This window comes from Motacilla alba, chromosome 13, assembly GCF_015832195.1.
Source record: "Motacilla alba alba isolate MOTALB_02 chromosome 13, Motacilla_alba_V1.0_pri, whole genome shotgun sequence".
In the NCBI taxonomy this organism is placed as follows: domain Eukaryota; kingdom Metazoa; phylum Chordata; class Aves; order Passeriformes; family Motacillidae; genus Motacilla; species Motacilla alba.
In genome coordinates, this window is record NC_052028.1 from 6,167,392 (window position 1) to 6,194,858 (window position 27,467).

Consider the following 27,467-nt stretch of genomic DNA (forward strand, 5'->3'; position numbering starts at 1 on the left):
CTCACATTTTCAACACCTTCTGTATCTTTGATGTGTACATTTATCACATTTCCAAGGCAGTGACACTGACAGAGAAACTGATCCAACCTAATCCAAGTCTGGAAATAATTACTGAATCAAAGAAGGAAAAAAACCCCAACGCTGAAAGGGCACACAGATTTCAAGAAGAATTGCAAACATTTCTGATTCCGACAAACAAATCCTGATAGTAAAGAAAGAATCGACGACTGTTTCCTCATGCTGGAAATATATATTTATTGACATTTTGGAGATAGGTTACCATGTGTGTATCAGGACTTCAGACTAAAACAGATTGGGATTATGACTGCTTAGCATATGCCAGTTGAAATGAAATGACTGAATGTGAAGCTCACCCTCGCAAGACCTTCAAATGGTCTATTTTTGCATGTGTCTCCCCCATACACTTAAAAAAAAAAATTAAATCTGATAATCTTTCCCTTCCCCTTCATTTCAGCCTCAGAAAAATAAATGATCAGCCAACTGGACCCTTTACTATCTTTACTAATAATCTGCTAGCAATATCAGAACATTCATATAGTTGATTCTACAACTTCAGAAGGAAGAAAAGCTTTACAATGTTCTTCCTCCACGTTATCTGGCAATTGAGTCCAGCTTTAAAGACTGCCTTATATTAGCCTACTGCAGTTTTATCATGCTGCAAACCTTCACCACACACACTTTACTGCTCCACAACAAGCTGCAGCAGTGCCAGGTCTGACAGTCTGTGCAAAAGCTGCTGCAGTGCTACAAATTATTGAACACCTTTCCTCTCCATCTCCCATGTACTGACTAACAAACATCTTCCATTAATTTAACAAGTTGCAAATGCTGTCCCCAGAAAGGGAAGGGAAGGATGAAGATATTTTGTGCTTTCATACAAAAAACAAACAACCACCCAGAAAAAAAAAAAATCAAAAATCCTTCAACTCCAATCCCCCACCCAAAAAAAAACCCAGGTCAAAACTATTGGTTGCCCACTGTCCCCACCCTCCCCTAGCTTTTGTAAGTCACCAATAAAACAAATGCATACAACTTACTGTACAAATACAAAGCTGCAGGCATTCAATGTACAGAACATTCTGAAAATATTTCAAGCATAAAAAGTACACTTGATAATTGCAAAAATAAAGTTTCACTTTTTTAAAAAACATCTTGATCAGAGCTCAAGCAAAACAAACATTTAAGGATTCCTACTTCAGCTTAACTCCCTAAGAACACCATCTTCAGAAATTAAAAACAAAAACCTCAGATTTTTGGTGATAAAGTAACTGACCATGTCTTCTGATGAAGAGAAATGGTATATACAACAATGGCACAGACCTGAAGCATCAACAACGTATTTCAGCCAGAAGTAAGTCAGCAAGTGATCTGAGTCATTCTTAGCATCACACAGTACTCATTACTAAGAACCTCAATCCACCAAGAACAGATATCAAGTTAGACTGGTATAAATGGAAGGAAAAAATCCATGACATCAAATAGGCTCAGTTTTTGTCACTGAACTTTTTGTAGGCTAAGTTTCACTAGTGCAAGACCATTTGTTTACCCAATTAAATGAAAGCTCATAAATGTCACAATTTAAGAACACTCATACAAAACTATTTTTTTTTCTTTTAAAAAAGTGCCACATACCATACTTTTACTAAAAAAGTTACAAACTAATGGAAGACTGTCTGTCTCCATCTCTTGTCAACAAGGAAAGGCCAAAGTGATTCTCTGATCCCAGCTCGAAATGGAGTTCTCTGACCTATCCCCAGCATCTCCAACTTGGAGCAGTCCAGCTGAGCGTTCTTTGGACGAAGAGCACCCACAACTGGACTATCAGTAATCTAGAAACAGAAACAGAAGACAAAAAAAAACCTCACACCAATAAGTAAACAGAAGTGACAGAAAAATACTTGTACATGTACATTAGAACTTATTCTTCACAGCTTTCTATATAGGTATGGTTGCCTCCTCCCTTCTATTTTGTGGGAGTTTCTACAGTTTGGATTTTTTTGCTATTTGCTTGTTACATAGTTAACTTTATTTCAACCCATCAGGCCATGTGAACTGTCTTAAGACAAATTTTTCTCACTCTCATTACTGCTACTGTTTGTGATTTTCAACATTTTATTCATATTTTCACTCTGTAATTATCGTCACAAGGTAAGGAATACTCCAGAATGTAAACAGAACCATGTCCTGATCAATATGAAGACAACCATGTCTTGACAAGAAATAGAGTTGGGCAGAAAAAATTAAGTGTTCTCCACTGTTTTTCTTCCATCTTCCAAGTCACATTTCAGCTCCAGTGTTCACCAATTCTGAATCCTTAGAATTTATTTTGTATATAGGTAAAATCTTCTTGACACATCATATGCCCATCACATTACCAATATGTCTTTAAGAGCAGACTCAAGTGTCAATAAAACTGCAGGACAGGTGTTTTAAGCAGAGCAAAAATAATTTGCAGTTCTTAAGTGCATGTACTCAGAAATAAATCTGGACATTGCACAGCTTTTATAGAGCCCTATCTTCAATGTTCTATTAATCTGAAACATTAAAGTATAGATTTGCTTGTGACTACGGGGAACTGTTCTGCAGAAATACCATTACACTACAGACTGGGAAACTGGTGACTGACTGACTGTGTAATTTTCCTAATTCAGCAGGTCAAAGCAGCTGTTTTTTTCCTGAGCTTGATATCAGCCAGTCCCCTCAGCAACAGAGCTGCTGTGCTGGACATGGACAGCCTGTCCTGAAGGGGAAGCTCACTTGTACAGCCAGTGGGAGACCTGCTACTTGCAATCATCAGGCACATCTGTCTGCCTACAGGTCCAACAACACATCACTTACTGGTCTCAAGTGGCTGCTGGGAAGGTTGAAAGCATCTGCAATTGCACAGGCCATCTCATACTTAGTCATCTGTTCATTGCCAGACCAGTGAAAGGTTCCTTTTATTGATGGGTCCTAGAGAAGAAAGAGGAAACAGATGAAAGGAAGCAGTCAGCTGGCCCTCAGGCTAATTCCTGTGCAAGAACTGTGCAGAATTAGCATCCAGCAAGACCCTATCTCAAAAGGCATCTTACAGCACCTTGGTGGTGTTCTAGAAACATCTGTACCCTTTCAGAGAACACCTGACCAGGACCTGAGACCAGAAACTGACTTCACAGACAGTTTGTGTCCTGTAATATGAACAGGAGGGAAAGGAGCTGCCCACCAACCAAGCGAGGTCAAAGAGCTGGGGAGGAGGAACTCAGCTGTTCTGTGATGTTCACTTACTCTAAAACAAAGGCAAAAGGCATCACACACATTCTGAATGTTAAACTGCAAACCCTGTACAAGTCCAGTCCATGTTTTCAAAGTTACTGTGTGAAAACATAAAGGTGGCTGTTTGTTGTTTTGTTCTGTTACCTTGCAAAGATGGTAATCTGAGGGTGCTGTGGTGAACAAATACAAGGAAGTACTTCAGTCCAGGGGCATTGTTTGACCACTTCAGTGTTGTTAATACAATAAACAAGGGCATCTTTGAGAATTACATTCAACCACGTAGGTTTTTTTAGTTCAAACTAGCAATCTGTAAAAGGTATATCAGAGTAAGTTGGCATTTCTAATTCTCTCCTCTATACCAGGAGACTCAAGACAGTTTTCAGAAAGTTCTGTCTGATCTCTTTAACCACTTTTGTTTCAAAGACCACAATACCCTCACAGTCATGCACAGATCCTGTAATATTACTGCCAGTTCCTTCCTTCCTCCCAGCATTCCAGAAATGCAAATAATCCAAGTGATGTGCAGTTCTCAGTTGTTCAGAAGCAAAGCTGACAACTCAAACTGTTTTCCCCTTGCAGAGGCTCATTTCTTGCCATTCTTACCAACATTCTCTTCTCTGCTAGTTGTCTGCAAACAGCTGCTACATCCTTGACATTGGTAGGGAATCTCTGTTGCCAGTGGTCCATGTTGGCAGATTTATTACTGAACTGCACTTTATCAAACATAACTGTCACAGCACTTTCCTCCAGTCTTTCCACCTCTCCATACAAGACAGGAATCCTAAGTACTGCAGTTTCTAAAAGAAAGAATATTTTAGATCATGGGTGGGTACCAATGTTGCAGCATAATCTGAAAAGTGGAAGTGTTAAGAAATATGCTGATCATATTTAGCATCTACAAATCACAAATAAAATGCAAGCAGTATGTTAGCTCACAGAATATAATTTAAATTGATATCAAAACCAGTTTATAAACACTAAGATTATAGACAGTATTGTATTATTATGATTTATTTTCATTTATGCCATGGATTTCCAGAAAGTAAAGAAGCTTTCAGTAATTACAGAAAGATGCCTGTTTGGGTTAGAACAAAAATTAAAAAACCCGACTACTCTGTGTAGTTACTCCAGCACTCCCCATCCTCACTGGGTAAGAGCAAGGAGAAAAATTCCCACCAATCCCGGGTCACCATATTCAAGCATAAATTACCAAGATTTTTCACCCATCATGCAGAAGCCTCCTGTAAAAAGGAGGATATTATTTACCAGAAAAAAAAAGACATGAACCCTGAAATAAATTAAAAGCTTGACAAATAAGGAATAGGTTCACAGAACATAATAGTAAACAATGTTAAGATTCCAGGACAGTGATTGGAGAAATTAACAAAATGCAAAGAGAAACATATTTCATGATGGAATTCATCATACTAGTCTATCTCTGTCATGAAGACTCAAAAAGCCTCTGAGGAGAAATCCAAGGCTATGACAAATTACTTAAAAGTAACAGTTTTGCTGAAAGAGAAAACAAAAAAATTGACCTGAAATTAGAAGCTGAAGTCATCAAAACCTTGCCATTCTTAATATACTTGGAGGAAAATGCTATAGCTATTGGAGAGACAAACAGGAAAAGCTAACAGAGAAGTAAACCAGAATAAGTACACAGACAAGAAAAACAAACAGAAAACCCAACATGACACTGATTTCCTGCTGCTCTAGATGCAGTTATTTGGTCACTCAGCAGATTTTCTCTTCTCTTTAAATACTAGTTGAAACATCTATTTTTAAATTGCTTTAGAAATATTTATTCTTTGAGAATAAAACTGCCTTCCTGTCATTCTCAGCTCTCTGGGATGTGGAGAGGATCAGCCTCATGACTAACAGCTCTGAGAACCTCCTGACACTTTGCCGTTCCATAAGCATGACTTTATACACGTATAAATATACATATACACACATACATATTACACACATATATATATATTTATTTCATTTTTTTAGTTTTTTTAATAAACATGTATCTTCTAACCAAAGTAAAGTATATTTTTTAAAAAGTGTTAAACCTACTTACTGAACATTCTTGCATTTTACAACAGAAATGGACAGGGCAGTTCCTCACACAGTTACAGATTTGACCAGTGGAATTCTACCTACACCGTATCAACAAATTAGTGGCTGGAACACCAGAACATGGAAAGCATTTGTATTTGTATGAATCAAGAGAATTCATCTTTTCAAACTCTTTACTCAGCATGACCTCAACACTCCTCCTGCTAATAATACACTGCTGCAACCCACTGCTGCCTGTCAGATCCTGCTCCAAAAGGTTACGAAACCAAACTGCAGTGCTGAGCTGGGGGAAGGCTCTAGCAGCATACCCACACATCCCTGGATTTGGTAAAGTCTTATCTCCATTACCTAGAAGTCCAGAAGAGGGAGCAAACAGCATCACTGTCCAATTTGGAGATGGTATTTAATCAAGAGGTGGAGTGAATAACTTGCCATTTGAATTTATTTTTACTTAAATGAGACTTTTCCTACCAAAGTATTTTTTTACAAAGTTTCTTTCTTACTAGTAATGCCAAATCCATGGTACACAGCATATGTTTACTTACTGGAAGAACATCACACTAATTTATCAGTAGCTTGGTTCTCTGGTTGGGAAGCACAGAACCACAGTGTGAGTATCAGAAGCCTCTTCTGCACGTGTACTGAGATTACTTTCTTCAGATTTTTTGATTGAATACAAGTGCTTCTTTCCTTATAATCTGTGACTGGACACTGACAGTGCACTACCTAGAAACAGCCAAATCTCTCTTTCATACAAGAAATACATCTTAAATTAAAAAGAACATGCTCTTTTCCCTTAAATAGAACTTTAAAAATTATATTGGTATATTTCATGTGCCAAATTTTCATTAAGAAAAAACGTAAACAAATTTTAAAAATCTGGTTATTTAAAACCATGAATATGTTATTAAACCTTGTGTTACAAGCAGGAATCTGATGTGTGCAGGTGAGTAAAACCAAAATGGGTGGCCTGTTGGCATACCTAACAGAGCAAAACCCAAAGAGTAACAAGACTGCATGTTGATTTGAGCTGTGTTATTACTGAATCACAAGTCTGGTTTTCCCTTTAAGTAAACATACATTGACAACACTTGCAATGCATCCCCATAAATTACTGCACCTATATATTGAATGAAGTATTTTATTTTTCCTTGGGAACAGCAGATTCACAATAGACAAAGGCTTATGAATGTCCATCATGGAGGGACAAATAACATGAATGAAGATTGGAACAGGTAAGAAATAAAAGCTTTAGTCAAGATATAAGCAAGAGGAATTGCTCATGAACAAGGAGACCAACTTCTAATCACATTCTTCTCTGAAACTCATTTCCATGGTTTTCTAAGCTAATACATAACTGAGCAGAAATAGAAAGCCTGTATAAAAAGTGGATGAGTGTCTTACCTTCATTGTTTTCCAGAACTGCCTTTTCACCCTCCAGTTTGGTTTTACCATATAAATTCAGGGGATTTGGCACATCAGTCTCTTTATATGGAGGGCTTGTTCCATCAAATACATAGTCTGTACTAATGTAGATCAGAAATGCTCCAACTCCAGCTAGGAAGGAAATGTTTATAGATCATTTATATCAATTCATGCCTTCTTTGAAATCCCAATAGACTCTTAAATCTCCCAAGGATCTCATCCTCCATGCACATTGATTCCTGCTGTTTTGTCTGTTCTCTGATCCTTCACAGAGTTGTGCACATTACTATTATGGAAAACAGATCAACAGCACACTGATGGCAGAAGTGGCATTAACATTTGTACTGTTTGTACTGATGTCCCTGTATAAAGAGAGGCAGGATTTGAACCAGACAGCAAATCCATGAGATGGTCTCCTTACCTGCCTCCTTTGCTAAGTTTGCTGAAGCAGCCACATTGAGCTGAGAAGCAGCATCTGGTTGACCTTCTACAACATCTGGCCTTCTCTCAGCAGCACAGTGCACTATAACATGAGGCTGGAAATTAAAGACTAATTTTAAACAACCAACATGTCAAGAGATGGCAGTTGCACCCTAACTCTAGTGATGATACCCCTCATCAAAAACTAAGTAATAAAAATAGGATTGTTGTTTTTAATTACGGCATTCTGAGGAACACCTTTTCCTTAGTGTCTCTTTACAATAAAACCATGTGTTTCAAGAGAAGAAAAACATTCATCATGAAATGTGCAATTATGGTCTTTAGTAGCTTCAATCTTACAGCAACTTTGAAGTTGTGGGGATTTTTTATTTTTAACTCCGTACAGTAAAATATATATATTAATATAAGATAGATCTCTCTCACGCACAAGGGTTCTAAAAATTTTTAGGTAAGCTATTTACACATGGCTTACTTGATTTTGCAGATTATTAAGATGATATTTACTATTTTATAGAATGGCACCCTGGATCACGTATTTCAGGTTTCATATATTCCTCTTGGCACTCAGACTGAAAAAACAGTAAACATTGCACACTACACAGAGTTACTGCTGTTGTATTTAAATATTCCTCCACTTGCCCAGAACGGTATATTGACACATTACTGTGTGAATAACTCAAAAGTGTCTTTTCCTTTGCAGTGTGCTGGCATGTAGAGCTGTGCCTGCAGCCTGCCTGTGGTGAGCACAGCAAAGGCCAGAGCTGTCTGTATCCACAGAGCAAAGCTCTGCTCTGGGTGGGGCAGAACACACACCTCTGTGAGAGCTCTGCCAGAGCACCAGCCCCACTCACGCCCCAGAACTCAGCAGCACTATCAGCTGACTGCTGCACACATAAAACACCCCTCCCATCCACTTTATACCACAGAAACTCACCTGAAAATCATGGATGATGTCATGAACTGCAATAGAGTCCAGAAGATTAACATGTTCAAATCTGGGCTGAGCTCTCCTGTATCCACAACCAACTGTGTTCCAATGATTTTCATTGAATTCTTTAAACACAGCTCTGCCAAGAAGTCCCGTAGCACCAGTGATCAAAACTCGCCTACTGGGAACGTCAACATCTTCCTAGGGAAATGACAACAGGAAAAGTTTTGTTTCCACTGTAATTTTTTACAGTTTTTTCTTTAAAAGTATGCAAAACTACAGTTAAAGGCTAGTCTATTAAAAAAGCTTCTCCTGAGTCTCTTGGAGTATCCCACTGAACACCAACATCTGGGAGGACCAATACTGCAGCCACTCAAGCATCTAACCACATATTCAAAGGTAACGAAACAAAACTTCAGTAAGAAAGTCATTTACTTCTACAACAATCCAAACCACTAGAGAAAACAGAATTTTAAGTTCATTCAAAAGGTGATAACTTAGTGCAATCTGAGAGAACTAACTTCTTTAGAAAATGGACCTAAAAGATGTAACATATAGGGTCAAAATCCTACAACAAGTATTTCTGGATAGACTGTGCCTGTTAAAAGCTGCAGCAATAAAATAGCTTATTGTAGTAATTAAAATATTGGATTTCATTATCAAATAGAAGAGTAATTCATTGTTATTCAACACAATAGTCTAATAGTAAGTAAAAACAAGATACAGACCTCTTGTCAATTTTACAAAATGCATCTGGAAGCAATTTGACAATTTCAGCTCTCAATCTAACCAACAGACCACAGCTGCACTTCAGCTCCTGCACATTTTGGTACTTAGGACAGCTGTGAACCTCAGCACACACAAACTTCATCCCACCTCTCACTAGAACATCAGGTTTTCAAGACAGCAAACAAGATCCATGTCTGTTTCTGCAATCTTTATTTTCCATTAATGCATTCCTTCTGTATCTGCCATGAATAAACCCAAAACCCGCCTGCTAAAAACAAAAATGAAACCATATATTTACCATGCCTGTGCAGAAAAAACTCTGGGTGTGCAGAACCCACAAATCTTGTATTTCCTGACCACTTTAAACAAAAGAACCATTTGTGACAAATTACTATAATTGTGTACATCACAGAATGCTTTCTGCTATGCAATCTCAACAGCCCAGTGATTTCTAAGCATCGTACCAGACTGCTTCTTTTTGATTGCAGCACAGGAAGCCAGAGCAATCGCTCCCAAATTACTGTCTATAACCCATGAAGTTACAAAGCTTTTGTTCCATAAGGGTTTATGCAGAGGGGCACATGGAAACAGCCTACCCAAAACAATTGTTCCAAGTTCGCAGCACAGCGCACACATTTTTCTCAATTCTAAATCTCCAGATAAAAGCTGATTTATTCCTATTAGTACTAGATGAAAATTAATAATTTACATCTGGACAGTTGCCTGAAAATGACAGACTATAGCAAGTGACATTTCAAAAAGTTTTTATCCTTAAATTTTATCCAATAACACCAGCTGGTTTACCATTTTTAAGGCTACCCAAGCTTCTCTGAACAGCATGAGCAAAAACATGCTACTACTACTTCCTTCTGTACTACTTCTCTTAGCAAAGTCTGCACAGGACCTATGATTAGGGCTTACACGGCCAGAGGTGCCCACTAATATCCAACACTTGCTGCAGAACAAAGTCAAAAGGCTCTCCAAAAACATCACTGAGTATCTTCAAGAAGTAGGAAGTGACCAACCCAACACCAAGTGTCACTTGCAATACCTGAGGTTTTAGAACTTCATTCATCTAAGTTTGTCTATTTTATGAATCATGAGGATGTGACATCAGCAGCACAGCTTGAACTGGACACAAACACAGCTTTCACCAAACACAGCTCGCATGCTACTGCTGTTGTCTGCAAGACTAATTGATTCCAGTCACTTGTTTCTGAAAGAGCAAGACAAATGATAGATGGTTCTCAGATATCCAACACCAACTATTCACCAGTTTGAACCTTTTCTTGCCAGAAATTTTAACGTTCTGGTGACAAAAAAACTTGAACAGATGAACTCTTTCCCTGTATGCTACCTTGCCCCTTCACAGGACATCACCTAGCTGCAGCAGCATTCCTATGGCCCTCTAACACTACTGAAACATGCAATTATGAGGTTTATAATTAACCATGTTATCTGATGTCTATATTAACCAAGAAAAATAAAAAAGTATTGTGTTTAGAAGTCTAATTCACATAAAAAAATACAAGTCACAGCACTATCAGATTAAATGGCATTTATGGGACACCAGATCACTTTGCAGACACTACCAAAATATAAAATAACAGTATAATTTATAAAAAGAACCAAACATGATGCATGTCAAGTTGAAAACCAGAAACAAGTACTTTTAGAGTTTATTATAAAGCTTTTTAAGCTTTATATTTTTATTTAGAAAATCACGATGAACTCAAACCACCAAATTTAAGGAAGGGCGCGGAAGCTATTGGTGTAAAAGATTTGCAACATAATCCAATGAGATCCAAGTCACGACAGGGAAGGGAACGTGAGACCGAGCTCTCTCATCTCCGACATGCCCGGCAGCCACAGAACGCAGAAGGCACAGCCCGGGGCTTTCCGCAGGCTCGCAGTGACAGGTGAACGCACACCGGCGCTGCCAGAAGTTGTGCTGCCCCTCCCTACGCGCCCATCCCTCATTGCTGCGGCAGCTCACGTACACCTGTGGCTCACCACCGACCCCGCCCGGGACAGCGGGCGCGGACGCGCCTCGCAGAGGAACGGATCCTCTGCGGCAGCACCGCACACGGTCTCTAGCGCCGAGCCCTGTCCGGTGCCTCGGGCCCGCCGATAGCGGCGCCGCGACCCCCGAGCGCCGCGGGCTGCCGAGCGCAGCGTGCCGGGGCCATTCCGGCGGGGCCGTGCGGATACAAAATGACCCAACTCCAGGAGCCCGCGGGCGCTCCCAGCCGCGGCTCTCAGGCCCCCGCGGCCCCTCCGAGCGCAGCCCCAGCGGCCGCGGCCCCCGGGCCCGGCCCCGCCGCCAACGCGTCAGAGCTCCGGGCCTGCCCGCCCGGCCCCGCGCTGCACAGCGGCACAGCCGCCCCGCGGCGGGCTGCCGGCCCCTCCGCCCTCACCTCCACGAGCTCGCAGCGTCCCGGCGCGAAGCGGATCCTGAGCTCCTTCTCCCGGCCCACCATGGCGGGGCCGGGCCGGGCCTGGCACCGCTCCGCGCCCGCGGCTCCCGGCGCTGCGCGACGCAGGCTCCGCGCCCCTGCTCGCCGCCGCGCCACGGGGGGGCGCCCTGGCCGCGCCGCGCGCCCCACGCACGCGCCTCCCGCCGCCGCGCGCTGATTGGCCGGGGTGCGCCGGAGGGGCGGGGCCTAGACGGGTATTTAAAGGGGCAGGGGGGGGGCCCCCCCCCCGCCCCGGGACGGAGACAGCCCGCATCGGGCGGGCAGGTACGGCGGGCGGGCCGGGGCTTCCGAGGGGCCGTCAGCGATGGTGGGGCCAGCCCCACCGTACAGCCACGGCAACACGCCACGGCCAGCCCGTCGCTGCTGGCCTCCGGGGAGAAGGACAGCGGGGGACAGGGTACCGGGGTACCGCACCTGCCCCGCCGCTCCCCTGCGCGAGTTCAGGGTGCTGTAAACAGTAACAGGACGCTGCACTCAGCAGGGGTGGGGCCGCGTTTAAACACCGGACCACACTTCCCCTACTGAAACTGTGTTTTACAAACGAGACCTCTCAACAGAAAGTTCCCAAAGTGAAACTTCAGAATTAGACCAAAATACCATATGATTCTGCACCTAGCTCTGCCACGTGATAGTGGAGAAAAGCATTTCCAATTGCCTTTGATGTAAAAGCAACTGGTAAATCGCACAGAGAAGGGGGGTTGTTTTTGAGAGAGCAGTCACCGCTTCGAGTACTGATCCTGTATGTATCAGTGCATGCCTACAAGGTGACAGATTTGATTTTTTCAATGCAGAGTTTCGAAGGTAACAGGATACTGTATACAAAGTGTTACTGTACCATTTCTGACCCACAAAGGCAGAGACTGTGCCTGGCAAGAGATTTTTTTTTTTTTTTGCAAGAGAACTGAGGATAAGTAGATGCATAAAAACTACTGGCCAAAACTCACTGTACCTACTTCACACTTGTATCTATGCCAATGAATTATTTCAACTTGATTAAAACAGTTTTAATTAGTAGTACTCAAGGAAGAAAATCAGAAAAATCTACCAGAATTTAATAGAATCATACTAAAATTTTATATTGTAAAATACCTTTATGACAAACAGCTAACGTTTAAACAACAAAAAATGTGCATATAGATAAAAAAAATTAAACCACTTCAGCCAGTTTCTGCCTTCATGGAATACAGATGCCCTTTTTTCCCCTGTAACAAGCTATTGACATTTGATTCCCTCCCATTAACCTTAGAATTTTATTTCAAAACATCAGTAATTCATAACTTGAAATCAAAAAGAAAAAACTACAAACAAATACCAAACTGTTTAGCAGCATGGAGGCAAGAACTCCCAGTACACCTGATGTCACACTATCTCCTCCCAACACAGCTTGGAAAAGCTCCCTGTGCATTTAAAAAAAAAAAACATGACGGAGAAATAAAAATTGTATTCTGGGCTCAGAGCAAGAGAAAAATAGCAAAAGCATGAACACTGAAACCTCAAGCTACAATTATCAATCAGCCTGTAAAAGATCTGACCATCTTGGTCACCAGATTAAGTTAAATTATATGCTGTTTTTGTATTATATAATGTAATCTATTTTTCCTCAAATATTTACCTCAAGTTCTGTAGTGATCTACCTATACTTCCAATTTGTTTATTATTGTTACATCCACTTTGTGAAACACTATCATTTTACAGTAAGAACTGTATTGTTGTCTAGATCACAGTCACTTAAGCTTTATGCATCCCTGGGTGATTAAATGGACCATTCATTAAATTAACATTTCAGACTGTAATTCACAGAGACTACAGCATCCTTAAGTCTCCCTCTCTCCTCCCCGTTTGTTTTTCCCTTGATTTTGCAACCAAAGTGTGGTAGCAACCTGTTAATGCAAATATGCAGAGCCTTACCTGCTCCATTTCCAGCAGCATTTCAGGCACTGCCAAAGCACAGAGGGAATTAGCAGCCTGGGAAATCATTGCAGTTCAACTGTGCACTTGTGCCTTTGTCTGCTGTGCCTGCAGAGAGCACATGGACTGAGAGCAGCACTGCCTCTGCTGACCTTTGAAACCAAAACACACATCCAAGCCCTGCATCACGTGTGGCTCTGATTCCTGTTAAGCTTTTGGTTTGGTCCCAGTGGTACCATTTAAGCAGCTCAGTATGAGCTTAAATTTTTACCTCATAACAAGCCAGCATGAGCAAGCACAGCCATTGTGTGCATGAGATCCATTCAAAGCACTGGCACTGAGTCTTATACAGTTTGTCTTTTATAGCAAACAGGAGGAGGGCTCTAATTAGGTCAGGCAGGTTGAGTGTTCCAGGAGCTCTTCAGCTGAGCACAGCCCAGCTCTTGCTACAATACAGCAAGACGAATGATCAGAGATTTGTGTTAAATCATGGATTTTTCAATTACAAAAATCTTCCACAACATGAAAGGAATGGATTCCTGCAGTGAATACTAATGCCAGTTGAGTTACAAATGTCAAGGTTTCAGTTTTTAATACTTCATTTCCTAGCGCATGAAAGCAAAAACACCTTCTAGACTGAAGTTGACAAAAAGCCCTCAACTTCCCCTTGACTTCCACCCTATTCTTCTCTCTCCCCACTCTCCTCTACGATTTAACGTTTTAAAGCTCAAGGATCACCCTTGCTCTAAGGATAGCAGAATTATTTGCAGGAGTTTGTCTTTTTTCTGTCAGTCTAAGCATGCTCATGCCAGCTGTATCAACAAGAATGTAGGAACCCTAAAAGCAGAGTCCTGTGACACCTGCCACTCTTAGCTTCTCTTGGCATATTTATACCTTCAGTCAAAAAAAAAAGAAGTATCTTAACTCAGTGTCTCCATTTTTATGATTTGAGTTTGGTGGAACCTTCCATCAGCATTCAGACAAATGTCTGTTTCCTCTACAGTTTTTTTTACTCCATTTACATCTTTTAGACAAGAAAGCTTTCATTTTTTCCTCCACAAGGAGAGAACTCCAGTATAAAATACTTCTATAGCAACTTCTTCATCAAAATCTCTCAACACTTCAGGCTGAATACCAAGTGCTCTCTTAATTAAAAGACCTGAAACTAATCCTCATCCTCAATCTTCAAAGGATCAAGTAATCCAGCAAATACACGAAGGTGACATTAACAGACAACATCTAGCAACTCCTTTCCTTGGACTTAATGTGCATTTTTTGTATATAATTTCCTAGGATTTATGAAGCCTCTGTAAGCTCAAGATGTCAGCATAAATGCAAATGAATTCTACCAGCTAAGCTTTGGGTACTGCCTCTGCAGCACCTTTGTGTAAGACACACAGACACACAATAACACAATAACACAGACACACAATAACAAAAACACAGTTCCATCTTTGACAAAAAATCAGTATTTATGTTTGTATTAAGAGAATTGCAGGTTCTATGTATTGTACAGTGTTTTTGAGACAAGACTGACATTTGGCTTTGTTTTGAAGACAAGACTACAAAAAAGAATATTAGGTGAATCCCACTGTAATATAATTTTGGGTTTTATACCTGGTTTGCAAAGGAAATTGACAAATTCTTTAAATTAAAATTTTTATTGAGCTAAAATGTTGTTAATTTTAAATGCAGTTTAACAGATTCTTTCCCCATTGTCAAAGTTCCAGTCTGTGCAATGCATGTGAGTTCTGTGGTGTCCTCCCACCCAGTGAGAGAAGTTCTGCTGTTATTCCCTGTCACTGTAGCACTGCTCGCCTACAACAGCTGGCTACCAAGATTTTATGGCAGTTCAGGAGTCCAGCAGACACAGCATTGCTCTTAAGACACTAATCTTGGGCACAGTACACAAACATTTAGATAAATGCAGTCAACTGGACTTTGACCTGCAAATGCTCTTCTGAAGATCAACGGCTGCAACACCCAGCCCCCAGATTTAAGTTCACATATACTGAATATAGATCCTGTAGAATATCAAAATTAAGTGTACAGTCCCATTTCTGCTCTGGTTCTATAGTGTGTAAGCCACAGAAGTAAAAAGGTCTCTTGGCAGTATTGCTGCCATTGGTACCAAAGCAGCTATAAACAGCAAAATTAATTTAACATAGAATTGCATACACTGGATAGATGAAAAAAAAATTAAAAACATATAAAAGTCAAAAAACTCATATGAAATCAGATTTCATTTGTAATCTTAATGTCCAGTGCTTATTCTCCTTTTCCAAACTTAAAATGCTCTGTTCAAAACCTAACTAAGCAGCCTCAGCATATCCAAAATGTGCAACAGTGAACACTTTGCAGAGTTCATGCCTGTAATGATGTTACCAGGAGTCAGGAATGTGCTGTCACCTGTTGCTTCTCAGTAAAACATAAGTTTTTCTAAAAATATATAATTTTAGATTAATACAAATCAGTAGAAGCCCTAGAGAAATTTATACAGCATTCAAGTTCACCTTGAAGAAGCAGTCTGTTGAAGTCTCCTGTAGTCACCTTATGGGTCACTTATTTTCTTGATACCAAGAAGACTTCAAATTTTGTTTTTATTACCTGCAATGGAAAAATATTAACAAGTTTGAGTTTTTCACCTTCTGCTCCCACCACATTTAGTTATTTCTTGTCTCCTGGGGGGCAGAAGGCCCTACAATGAACCTCGCAGGCAAGCCAGGATTTCAGACTCTGGAACAGACACTATAATGAAACTCTCTCCCCCACCCTGCTTCCCTTGGTGTGCCCCCATGTTCTCTCCATCTGTTCCTCCACTTCACATTTATCTGCAGACCTTTTGACCTTACCTCGACACCTACAGTGGTGTAAGGTCCTGCCAGGAGCAGCTAAAGAGCCAGGGTGCAAAGGGGTCTGGCTGAGCCACTTGTACCCCATCATCTGTGCAGGAGACACTTACTGTAACCTCATCAGCAGTGATATGAGAGCTGGTGACAGAAGGAAAATGGCTCTGCTCTCTGACCTGGTACACCACCTATTCCTGCCAGGTTGTAGGGATCTGGGCTGGAAGGTACACCGGGAGTGCCTCCAACCTCTGCTGTGGAACAAGAGACACCATTCACCTCCCTCAGGTGCAGCAGACTATGCAAGACTCTCATACCTTCCTTGGTTAAGCTTAAGAGGGACAAAGGCTACATCAATCTCACACTTACCTTCTTTTAAAGGTGTTTTTGGAGGAATATTTTCCTTGCTATCGTGCTGGAAAGCTTTGGAAGGATCAAAACGCTTAATGCCCTGTACTGCACACAGCTGCTCCTGAAGCTGCCTGTTGGTTTGCTTTTCCTTGGCTAGCAATGCACGCAGCTTTGAGACATCCTAGGGAAAACAGGACTTGGAAGTTAGATGAAGAACAGGAGAAGAGTCTGCTTCATCATTTACTGAGGGAGCCATTTTGCCTAATGCTAAACATATAGACAATTATTGGTGGCACTAAAACCCAAACATACAGGTGCAGAGAAACCAGCAGCACATACAGGTACTGTGTAACACCAATAAGCAGTATGGCAGTCTGAAACTTTCAGCAGATAGCTTATTAAGTCTAGGATCCCCCCCAAAAAAAAAAAGAGTAGAGGTACTTATTTGTACTGCTGATCCCTCTGTATATTGGAAATTCAGTCAAAAATAAAATTTTTGGCATTTCTGGAGGCTGGTGGTTTATTGTAATCTGCTTTGTGCAGGGAATTTAAGAACCAAGAAATAAGTAGCTCGAAGGACTAGTCTATAAATATTTAGAGTAACAAACAAAGGCATCAAGCACGTTAGTAACTTGCAGATTTCCAATTTTTCATTTCACTAACCTGCTTCAGGTGGGCATTGTCTTCCTTCAGCTTCATAACATGCTTGATTTTTTGCTTCATGTTCTGGTGGCCAAGTAGTTTTGCATATGCATCACTCAGTTTATTCAGTTCTACCTGGGCTGCCCCGTGCTCCTCCAGGAGAGCATTCTTCTCTGCTTCAAAAGCATCTAGTTGTTGCTGAAATACATTTGAAAATGTCTTCAAAATCTTTCAACTAAACATAACTTTTTACTGAACTGAAATCTACCAAGGAAGATTAGTTTGGGAAGGGGAATAGCTGGCTCATTGGATAGTGACTTCAGAAAACACTGCAGAATAGATGCCTTAGAATGGGAAGCAGCATATTTACTTCTCAAGAGTAGAACTTGAGCCAAGTGTAAAAGTCTTATGTCAGCAGATACTAACAAACACCTACTTCACCACACACCTGAAAAGGCTTAACTTTGTTATGTAAGTCTTCATACAGTTTACGCCAGGTCTGGATCTCTTTCTTTAGGCTAGAGGTCACATCTTCACTTACAGTTTTCCTAAAAAGCAAGAAGCAGAGTTTTGTTATGTTCCTTGTTAGCTCTCAGCACTTCTTCCCAATAAAACTTAGCTGTGCCATCATGTGCAGTTTAAGTTTGAGAAAGTCACCTTGATCTTTCTGCTTCAAGTTCTCTTTTCAGATCTTCAGTTTGCTCCTCAAGTTTTTCCTGAAGTTTAGTCACTTGTGCAAGGCACGACTCCTTTGTTCTCTCTGTTTCTGCTTCTTTTAGTGCAAGCTTGGTCTGGACTTCTAAAAGCATCCTGAGGAAAATACCATAATTTATTAATGAGCCCTTGATTTTTACTTTTTTTCCACTATACTAAATCTAAATCCCACAAGTAACCATGGTTGAAAAGCTGTTTGTAGAACTGAAATAAAGGTTTGCACAAAAAGGGCCACAAAGAAAACAATAGTACAGAAGGCAATTAAGTTTAAGATGAACAACATTTTAACCTTTTTCTGTAAAGATGCAAGCAGTCCTTTCAAAGCAAAGAAAGATCATGTTGTTTATTTAAGGTTGCTCAAGCCAACAGCTTTTATCAGGGATGGTTTACTAGTTAGGTTTTATATGGAGAGATTTGCTCAAGCAGGAACTAATCAAGACTGTTCAGTGTGGACATATGCAAGACTTCAAAAACCCTACACCTAAAAGCACTGACCCCTCTTCAGCCCCTGCTGTTTGCTCTATCCCTCCCCTGCCACCTCAGCCAGGAAACAGCTCTAATGAAAACTGGAGATATTAAACAGGTGGGAAGAAAGCAAGGGCAGCATCTTAACCAACACAGAACCACAGAGAACATGGATCACTAAACTGCTGTCGAACAGTCAGAAGCACGTCCTCAGCTACTGGCCTAACACAACTTCTTTGGTGTTGTTTCTCATCAGCTGCACTGCAATGCCTTGTATTAGGCAGAGAGAGGACTTAGTTTATATCATCACAGTGTGGCAACTCATGGGTGATTAATTGGCATCTGCTTGTGAGCAGAATTTGAGGTGACATCATTCAGACTGGAGTGGTAGAGAGTGAGTTCTACATTAAGTGTTTGTTTGCCACCCCTGGGGATTTCATTTGCAGAGCAGCCACTGTAACTGATATTTCTGAAACAGACAATATTCCAACGTATTTCATTCAAGTATTTTCCTTTTCCTCTATGTTCCACATATAAACAAAAGTCAAAATAACTGTTTGGACAGACCAGTTTCCTAATGCATATAAACTGAATAAATTTTATCCATCGGAATTTTCAGCTTTCTGCACTGGGAAAAACAAGAAACTTCAGCATACACCAAATACTGATCTGATCTTTAGAGCATCACATAAGGTTCTAGGTAGAAAGGCAAGCCTCAGTTTGCATTCTTTAGCTTAAGGAAAAGTTTGTCTGTGTAGTACCTTGCATATTCTTCATTTGCTTTGTTTTTAGTGTATTCTGCTTCTTGAAGCAACTGCAGAGTCTCTTGACCTACTTTTTTTAGGTTGGCAACTTCTTCTTGCAGAGAGGAATTCTCCAGTTTAAAACTGCAAATTTCTTCAGCTGATGTTTTCTTGTAGCTGGTATTACAGTACAAATGAGAAAAACCTTGTTACTTCAGGCAAAATACAGATTGAAATGTTCACACCTTACAAGAGAAATATGAGCTCATGTTAGCAAGTATCAAAGATTTTATAACCTGAAGAGCTGGCAGTGTACAGGCACTGATAAATCCAAAGGTAAGAAAGAAACCACAACACAGCTCCATCAAGCCATAAGCAGTAACACTATGACAAATTCTGTAATACAGATATTACTATGTTTTGTAGGTATTTTAAAACATATAGGACCTACTCACTCTGAAGGTTATTTTAAACAGCAAAGCACCTACTGTCTGTAGTTGACATTGGCAAATATCCCACAGGATCCTTCATGGGTGACACACATACCTCATAATAACAGTATCACTTCTTATATACTTTCTAAACCTGAATATTTTAAGTTAAAAGAATTGCAGTAACTGTAGGAAACTACTTTCAATTCAGTGCAAATTTTGAGTCTATATAAGTCTCTTTACAAGATATTTCAGTGTCAAGAACACGATCACTAGTTACAAATCTCTTTGTGATTCAAGACCACTGAACTCCTCCAACTGGTTACATTCTGGAAGAAGAAATACCCAATTTCCTGAACTTGATAGTGATACTATCTAGTGATACTGTGTCACTACATTTGCCTAGTACTCAAGAAATAAATTCTTAATGCCACCAAACACCATCACAAAATCCTCTGCTCAACCATGCCAGCACTCACATGTGGCACATAAACGAACAGTACATTTTACTGTCATCTTAGAGATAATGCTTGTCCTATACATTAATAAAACCTAAATACCTTTCAAAGTCAGCAATAGTCTTCCCAAGTTCCTGCAGTGTATTGCTGTGCTCTTCTTGGATTTTCAACACAGCACTGCTATGCATTGCCTTGATTTGCTCCAACTCTGCATTCTTCCTGAAATAAAAATTCAGCATAGCACTCTGAAGAGAAGCATGTGTGAACACATCACCAAATGCTGCTATCAGTTACAGAAAGCTTGAACAGCAGCAATGAATTGTGACAAACCAGTAACTTCTCACATACAGGTGTTACTAAGGATTTCCCCTCTCCTTATTTTCCAAGAGAGCTATAGAATAGACTGAAGTCTATTACCTAATAGTAAACTTAAACAAGAAACAACTGGCTTGAAAGTATTTTTGTCATAGCCTTTTACAGGACAGAAATAGCCAGTACAACATGCACATACCTCATCCAGCACAGCAAGGTCAGAGCACTACAATACCAGCCTTTCAAGCAAATCCCAATGGGCTTTTTTTTGTTTTGTTTTAAATTACAACAATGTAAAACTGACTAACATTACTATTAATACTGACTCTAGTTACTAGTGCTAGTGATGGGATCTCATCACTATCAGTAATTAAAAACCAGCAAGAAATAACTTCAGATCTGCAAAGGTCTCTAAAACATGAATTGGGCTCAGAAGCTCTGCTTACACTACTAATTTAACATTTTTCCTTTCAAAACTTGAATCAGAAAATTTCTTTCACAAACCCTTTCAACTCTTCTTCCATCTGTGCGAGTTCAAGACCTTGAGATTTGATTTCTTGTTCCAGTCGCTTCACCAACTTTTCAGCTTTCTTCTCCTTTGCATGCAATTTATTCAGCTCCTTCATGGTACCACTCAGCTCTTCTTCCAGAAGATGTCTCTCACTTGTTACTTCATCTTCAAACTCTAGTAACTTCTGCTGCATTGATGCAGATGACTCCTGCATGCCAGAATACCACAGACTTTAAAACTACCAGTACTTCCTGGGTAGTTAAGGGTTAATGTACAGTGTTTAAGTTTCGAATCTATGGGAAGAACCAAAACCCTCATCCCACCAGGAATGATTCTTAGTCCTATTACATCACACAAGTTTCTGCAGGCCAGTACCTACTTTGCCATATTAATGATAATTAAATCTGTGGAATGCACATCTCCTGTGCAAACAACAATTTTTAGTGCCAGTCCTTGGGAATACAACCTATTTTTAGACTAATTCATAGCCTGTATTTACCTTCTCTTGCTGCAGCTGAGAGATGACCACCTCATGTTTCTGAAGGAGTTTTTGGTGTTCTTGTTCCACCAAATCAATTTTTTTTTTCAGGTCTTCTATTTCAGCATTCATATTCAGGAACTGTCCTTTGGCCTCAGACAACTCTTTCTCTACATAGAAAATTTGTCAATACAACACAAACTCCCTTATTTATCTTCAAATAGCTACAATACGTATTAATCATAACACTTCCATTCCATCTTAGTTTTTCCCTTGCCTAACTACCAAAAACAAAGAAAGAAAACCCTCCACAAAACAAATCCATACCTATAACCCATCTGGAAACTCCTCAAAATTGGCTCAGGGTATCCCACTTTAAAATCATTTTAACAGTATGAGTGTTTGGACCAAGCAATTCGCCTTCACCAGAAGAGCAGGGAAAAGCAACTACATGAGTTCCCCAAAGCTTCTCCCACAAACTAGCACACAGAAGGCAGCTGGTACAGAAAATTGACTACATGTCTCAGATTGCAGTTGCTAGAGTTGGGAGAGAAGGAGTAAGGAGGTGAAGGAGGATCCTTGCCACATTTCCAACACCTCAGTGGATCTGTGAACAAGCTGCTAGCAGTGAATTCACACAATATTATACTGCTTCTCAGTGAAGAGTAAGGAACAAGAACTTCTTAGTGTTCACCCTTCAGATTAAAGCCACTCCTACAGTTTTCACTGTATACTATGAAGCCAAGTTACCCTCCATGGAAACACCAATTCAGACTTAACAGATGTCAGATGTGAAGTGATTTCCTTGTTGTTAAAAACATGCCTTGCTGTTTCTAGCTGGAGCTCAGAGACTTGACTTCTCATTTAGATCAAACCAGTCTAAATTGACATTGTGGAAAACACCTATTTGAGATGCTTTAAGACATGAGTGATCCCACATATGGAACAGTGCACGAGAACAATTACCTTTCTCTTGTTGAAGCAATTGACACCTCTCTTTAAGTTCTTTCATCAGTTTACATGACTCTTCCTCTTTTGCGTTGAGGGTATTCCTCAGGATTTCAATATCTTGGTCTTTCTTACTCAGTGTCTCCTCCATCTGGGCAACTTCCAGTTTGTATTTCTCTGCTGTTTCTGCAACACTACTGTAGAAGAAAATTCAGGCTCTTGTTTAACCATTAAATTTTGTTTGTAAGCTTACACATGAACACAAAGGAAAATGCTTAGGATTGTTAGTTTTCAAGAGGAAAACTGCCTTCTTGAGAACAATTTGATGTTACCTGAGCTCTGTAATATATTCCAGGAGTTTCTCAATGTCAGACTTTTCTTCAACTTTCTCTCTCTCAGTAGCAGACCTAAAACCAGACAGGTTTTAGGACAGATACATTTAAATAAATTCAGAGTTAGGTAGTAACATACACTTCTCATCTCCCAGTTTGGCTGAAAAACTGATATTGGCTCTAAGAGATGATTCTATTCTCTTCATCCCTGTTCCAGATAATCTTCTCATTGTAGTAAATATGCTAAGCCACATTTTGCCACAAACAATATGCCACAAACATAATAATGCATTAACATAATGCAGCTTTTTTAGCAAATCAGCATCTCCTTCCTGTGTGACCTGCACTACATACATTATTACCTTTGTGTATTTTCACAGCCAAGTTCTTGCTGCAGTGCCAATTGTGCCAACGTGACACTGAGCATAGCTTGGAAGCTCAGCCCAGGTCACTATCCTCAGCATGTTAGTGCACTGTTCCTGTGCAGCACGTGACATTTTTTGGGCAGAGTACAAAGTGCTGAGATAGAGAGTGGGTTCTATCTACCTAGAGCTGCTGAAACCAAGAGACTCTGCAGTTGCCTTTCTTCAGAGCACGTGTCTGCATCAAAGCAGCTCTGAAGGCACCACAATGGCTCTTCAATGCACTTCTCTGGAGAGCATGAATGTATTCATCAAATCCAAGCCAAATGTCTGCTGAATTAGGATTTCAGCTCCTGATCTAATGCTTTTCTATTCTTGCTTATTCCTGACTCAGTGGTCTAAAGGGCCAGAAACAGCCCATCCATACAAGTGTCCTCCTCTAACCTGAACAACAACTCTTTTCTAAAGACACGTCTTTCCTCCCCACCCAATACCCAAGAAAACCCCACCTACACCACACTGGAAGATAAAGGGTTGATGTGATAGTTTGTATTTTGGAAAAAAAGCTAGATACACTAGAGAAACAATGTTTCTAATGGTATTTTTATCAAACCACAGCCCTTGTTAGAACTTCATTCCATTGTATTTATTCCAGATTACAAACACTGATAATGTCTGTTCCTTCTCTTAGGGAGACAGCCTTGATTTTGGTTACTACAAAGGAAAAGCATGGAAACACAGCCAGGTCTTATCATATCATATATCAATTCCCTTCCTAGCACTTACAATTTTTCTTGTAACTGTGCTACTTTTCCTTTTGAATGCTCTAGATTCCTTTGCACTTCCTGCAGCTTCAATTCCATGTTCTCCTGCTTTGCCAGTGCCGTCTTAAAAAAAAAAAAAAAAACAAAAAACAACAAAATACACCATATTAACATTAAAACAAGATTTAGTAAAAATAAAATGCATTGTGGAAGAGACAGTGGTGAAATTAAATATAATCATTGCTAAATGTGATTGCAAGTATCCCTCTGTAAAGATATCAGCCGCTTGTTAAACAACAACTGCCACCAAGAGCTTCAAGCTATCCTGAGGATCACTGGTTTTAATTCCTGAGCAGCTCAGAATTGCTGTCCTGTGCAAATGGTCATACCTTTTCCTTGGCATCCCTCATGTTTCTGAGCTTCATCAACTCCATGCACAAGCTGCTCATTTTCTTCTGCACACCATCTTCAGACAACTTGTTAGAAAGAAGATAAAACCACTAAGTGTAATTCCTTTGTACGAATTGCAGTTCACACAACCCTTTCCGTGTGTTCCCCTCCCTGTGTTTAGACAGAAGGGCGCAAAATCCCAAACCAGACATGCTTTACATCAAAACACCTGCTGATCAGCAAGTAAAGCTTCCTCTTGCACAGGAAACTCAATAAGAGCAAAGGCAAAGCAAAGATGCACTTATTTGTCTGAATACCTTTGACTTTAGCAGTTCATTGCTTCTTGTTAACTCCAGAAGCTGTTTCTTCAGGCATGCAACATTCGCTGAAAGAGAGGTTTTCTCCTGAACCGCAGCACTCAGCTTTGCTTCAATCTTCACAAGATCTTCATCCAGAGCACGAAGTTTTTTATCCTGCTCTCCACGTTCTCTCACTAATGCACGAATCTAAAACATAGTAGGAAATAAAGAAAATACCTCATCATTAGTTTAGCCAAGTAAACCACAGGCATAGGTATCCAAACTGTATTTACTTTCATTCAGAACACGTATCTGCAACTCTCATTCACAGGAAGGAAATAACAGAACTACCACAATTCCCCATTATCACACCATATAATAGCAATATTTCATCTGACTTATTTTATGCTTCCACACCAGTATAAAATGTTAAAATTATAATAGTCTTAGCTTTAATGAGCAACAGAAGCCAACTCTCCTTTTTGGCTGTGACAAACAAAAAGGCAGAATGTGACATTTAAGACGCAAGGCCCCAGTTAGCACACCAAAGTGTACTGGTACAGTTCAGGGTGCCTCTTAAGCATTAGAAGTATGACAATTAGTAAGCAAAAAAGTTCAGCTAGAGATGGTTCAATAAAACAGAACTTCTTTGGGGTAGCCAACAGAGGACTTTGTTCTGTTTTTGAAAAGACTGACAGAACAGTTGTTCACAATCAGCAGGAATTAATGCAATTCCATCAGCTTTGTACATCCATACTATCCGATCATCTTTCTTTTGCACAGAGCTGTTTGTAAACTACTCGTATGCTGTCTGATGCTAAAGAGGTCAATTCTACCAGCTGGTATTTTTTATTATTCTGAGTGAGAGGAGACATGACAAGATTTCACTCACACAATGGATTCATACCTCCTTCTCCAGTGCCTTCTGTTTCTTTTTCTCTTTCATAAGCAGAACATCTTTTTTAGTCTTCACAATCCCATTAGCTGGCTTTGGAAGAGAGATGTGTTAGAAATCTCTAGCTTCATAGTAGCTGAACACGATTAAATACAAGAGTGGGTACTACATACAGACAATACTACAAAGATACACACCAGATACAGAGCAAACCTTTGTCTCCCCCAGACAGGGCAGAAAAGTATCAGGTTAGGATGGAGTTCACCCTTGTACTTTCTCATCAGCATTATTCTGAAGGGACAAGCTCATAACCACAGGGACAGGAAGACTAACAAAGTTAGAGACTTTAGCTCCCCTAAGTTCCATAAAAACATTTCAATATCTTCACCTCAGGTTTGTTTGCAGAATTTCATCCTACATCACCAGTAGCCGTGAATCTAATTACCACATCAGGGCTATCATTTTTATCATTGCTGTTAAGCTATTAATCTTGAAATCCATATCCTTGCATAGGACATTCAGAACCTGTACATGCAGTACCCTGTTTCTTTCACCACCAGGTTTCCACTCTGCCTTGCCCAGCCCCTGAGAACAGGAACACCACCTCCTTAAAAAGGAGTCCCACCATAATTACGTGGTGAGCAAGAGGAAAAGAAATCCCAAGAGCATAGCAACAAAAATAACAAGCTGCTCTGTAGTCCCAAGTTAATTATCACGATTCCCAAGGATGCAGCAATTTCATTTTTCCTGCTTAGATCTTAAGGAGCACAGATAAAACAGTATGTTCCACAGTTCACCTGGATAGATTTATAACAGTTGTATGAAGAGGCTGCATTGTTTAAACAGTCAAAGAGATTTAGCTGGGATTTAACAGAGCTACAGACACCCCAGCAGAGTCTTACTGTTGATCCAAGAGATGTGAGTCTCCTTGCAGTTACTGGAGTGGGTGCACTCTTCTCACTGCTCAGATTTGTCTCACCTGCAGAAGGAAGTGGAAGGGAATGCTGAAGGAAGAGGGTGTGCATGCACATAGGGAGGCAAATGTAACAAAACTACATGAGGCTAATTGACTGTGTATAAAAGACAATGTTCTACCTGGTTGTTAGACTATGAACTTCACAACCCAATACCAGCTACTTTTTTATTGCAACCAGCCAGTTAAATATTGGTCATCTAGGTACTTGACAAAGTTTAGAGAGTCTACCAGGTAACAGTTTTGATATTTCCACTTCTGCCAAGTTTCCCTGCCATGATCCAGATGAATAATGTTAGTTTTGAACTGAGGAATGCTTTAGATGTTAAATGTGCATGAAATTATCTCTAAACCCTAGGTTAATAAGTAGTTTATTAGACCTCCAGAGGGCCCCCCTAATTAGCAGAAGTCACACATAAAGCTATTTTTATTAGATTCCAATATATGTTTCTACAGCTGCTCCTTTGAGCCAGAAGGTAGGCAGTGAGTCTGAAGCAGAAACCAATTTCTGAGCAGCAGAGCAGTAACAGCACTAACAATTGCAGCACGTACAGATATCTTATCATCGTGTTCTGTGCAATTTTTACTTACTCTTCTGTTTCCTAGCCCCTTGGCATGCTTCAGAGGACAGCAAACTTCCCACTCCACCTGATGGCTTAACGCTTCGGGATCCTTGCAGGGGAGTACGTGCTAAAAATGAGATTTTCAGAACAGCGGAGAACAGTGAAGGCAAATGACAGGGTTTTCAGCTTCGATGAGACTGATAACGCATCTAGGGTAAATCTACAGACAAAATCTCACTGTGAGAGACTCGTACACCAGCAAACGCTCTCGCCAGCAGTGCCTCAGCCACGACAAGCACTGCACGTTCCTCTTACAGCGCTGTACTACGGACCAGAGGCCAGCAAGGGCCGGCACCGCTTTAGTTACCACGGACATTATACACGTTCACAGCTGTATTACCCATGCCAGGGCTAGACACGAAACCGGGACCCCTGCGAGAACTCAGAGAGCCCTCAGGTACCGCGCTACGGGCTGCTCCTCACGGGAAGGGACACCCCGAGGCCGGTCCCCGCCGCCGGGCTCTCCCGCTGCCCCCGCGCCCTCCCCTCACGTACCAGCGCTGCCATCGCGGTGCGGGGGGCGGCGGAGCGGCGCGCGCGCGGAGGCCATGACAGCGCCGGGACCCCGCGGCCCGGCGTTCAAAAGGGCCAACGGCCGCGGCGCGCGCCGACCAGCCAATCAGCTACCGCCGCCCCGCCCGTCTCGGCCAATCGGAACGCCCGGCGCTGGGCACGCGCGCTG

General features: G+C 40.8%; 2 protein-coding genes across 6 annotated transcripts; both read right to left on the reverse strand.

Moving 5' to 3' along the window:
• Positions 1 to 230: 230 nt before the first annotated feature.
• Positions 231 to 13,355, reverse strand: MAT2B (methionine adenosyltransferase 2B). 2 transcript variants are annotated; one of them, XM_038150112.1, is made up of 7 exons: positions 13,249 to 13,355; positions 8,141 to 8,335; positions 7,187 to 7,301; positions 6,745 to 6,897; positions 3,877 to 4,070; positions 2,860 to 2,973; positions 231 to 1,850 (listed from the first exon to the last, which is right to left on the reverse strand). In XM_038150112.1, exons 1-7 carry the CDS (start codon positions 13,315 to 13,317, stop codon positions 1,680 to 1,682), a joined length of 1,011 nt encoding a protein of 336 aa, XP_038006040.1. In that variant the 5' UTR covers positions 13,318 to 13,355; the 3' UTR covers positions 231 to 1,679. The 2 variants fall into 2 exon arrangements, with proteins under 2 accessions (XP_038006040.1, XP_038006042.1); XM_038150114.1 differs by lacking the exon at positions 13,249 to 13,355 and adding an exon at positions 11,281 to 11,446.
• Positions 13,335 to 27,427, reverse strand: HMMR (hyaluronan mediated motility receptor). 4 transcript variants are annotated; one of them, XR_005258525.1, is made up of 19 exons: positions 27,281 to 27,427; positions 26,754 to 26,852; positions 26,092 to 26,168; positions 25,202 to 25,282; positions 24,313 to 24,501; positions 23,995 to 24,081; positions 23,628 to 23,728; positions 22,480 to 22,554; positions 22,166 to 22,344; positions 21,221 to 21,369; positions 20,715 to 20,929; positions 20,001 to 20,117; positions 19,028 to 19,186; positions 17,745 to 17,897; positions 17,536 to 17,635; positions 17,109 to 17,285; positions 16,464 to 16,626; positions 15,762 to 15,855; positions 13,335 to 13,356 (listed from the first exon to the last, which is right to left on the reverse strand). XR_005258525.1 is itself a non-coding variant. In XM_038150109.1 (18 exons), the coding sequence occupies exons 1-18, from the start codon at positions 27,333 to 27,335 to the stop codon at positions 15,836 to 15,838; spliced, it is 2,196 nt and encodes a 731-aa protein (XP_038006037.1). In that variant the 5' UTR covers positions 27,336 to 27,427; the 3' UTR covers positions 14,735 to 15,835. The 4 variants fall into 4 exon arrangements, 2 of the variants coding, with proteins under 2 accessions (XP_038006037.1, XP_038006038.1); XR_005258524.1 differs by lacking the exon at positions 13,335 to 13,356 and adding an exon at positions 13,474 to 13,694; XM_038150109.1 differs by lacking the exon at positions 13,335 to 13,356 and having other exon boundaries at positions 14,735 to 15,855.
• Positions 27,428 to 27,467: the final 40 nt, after the last annotated feature.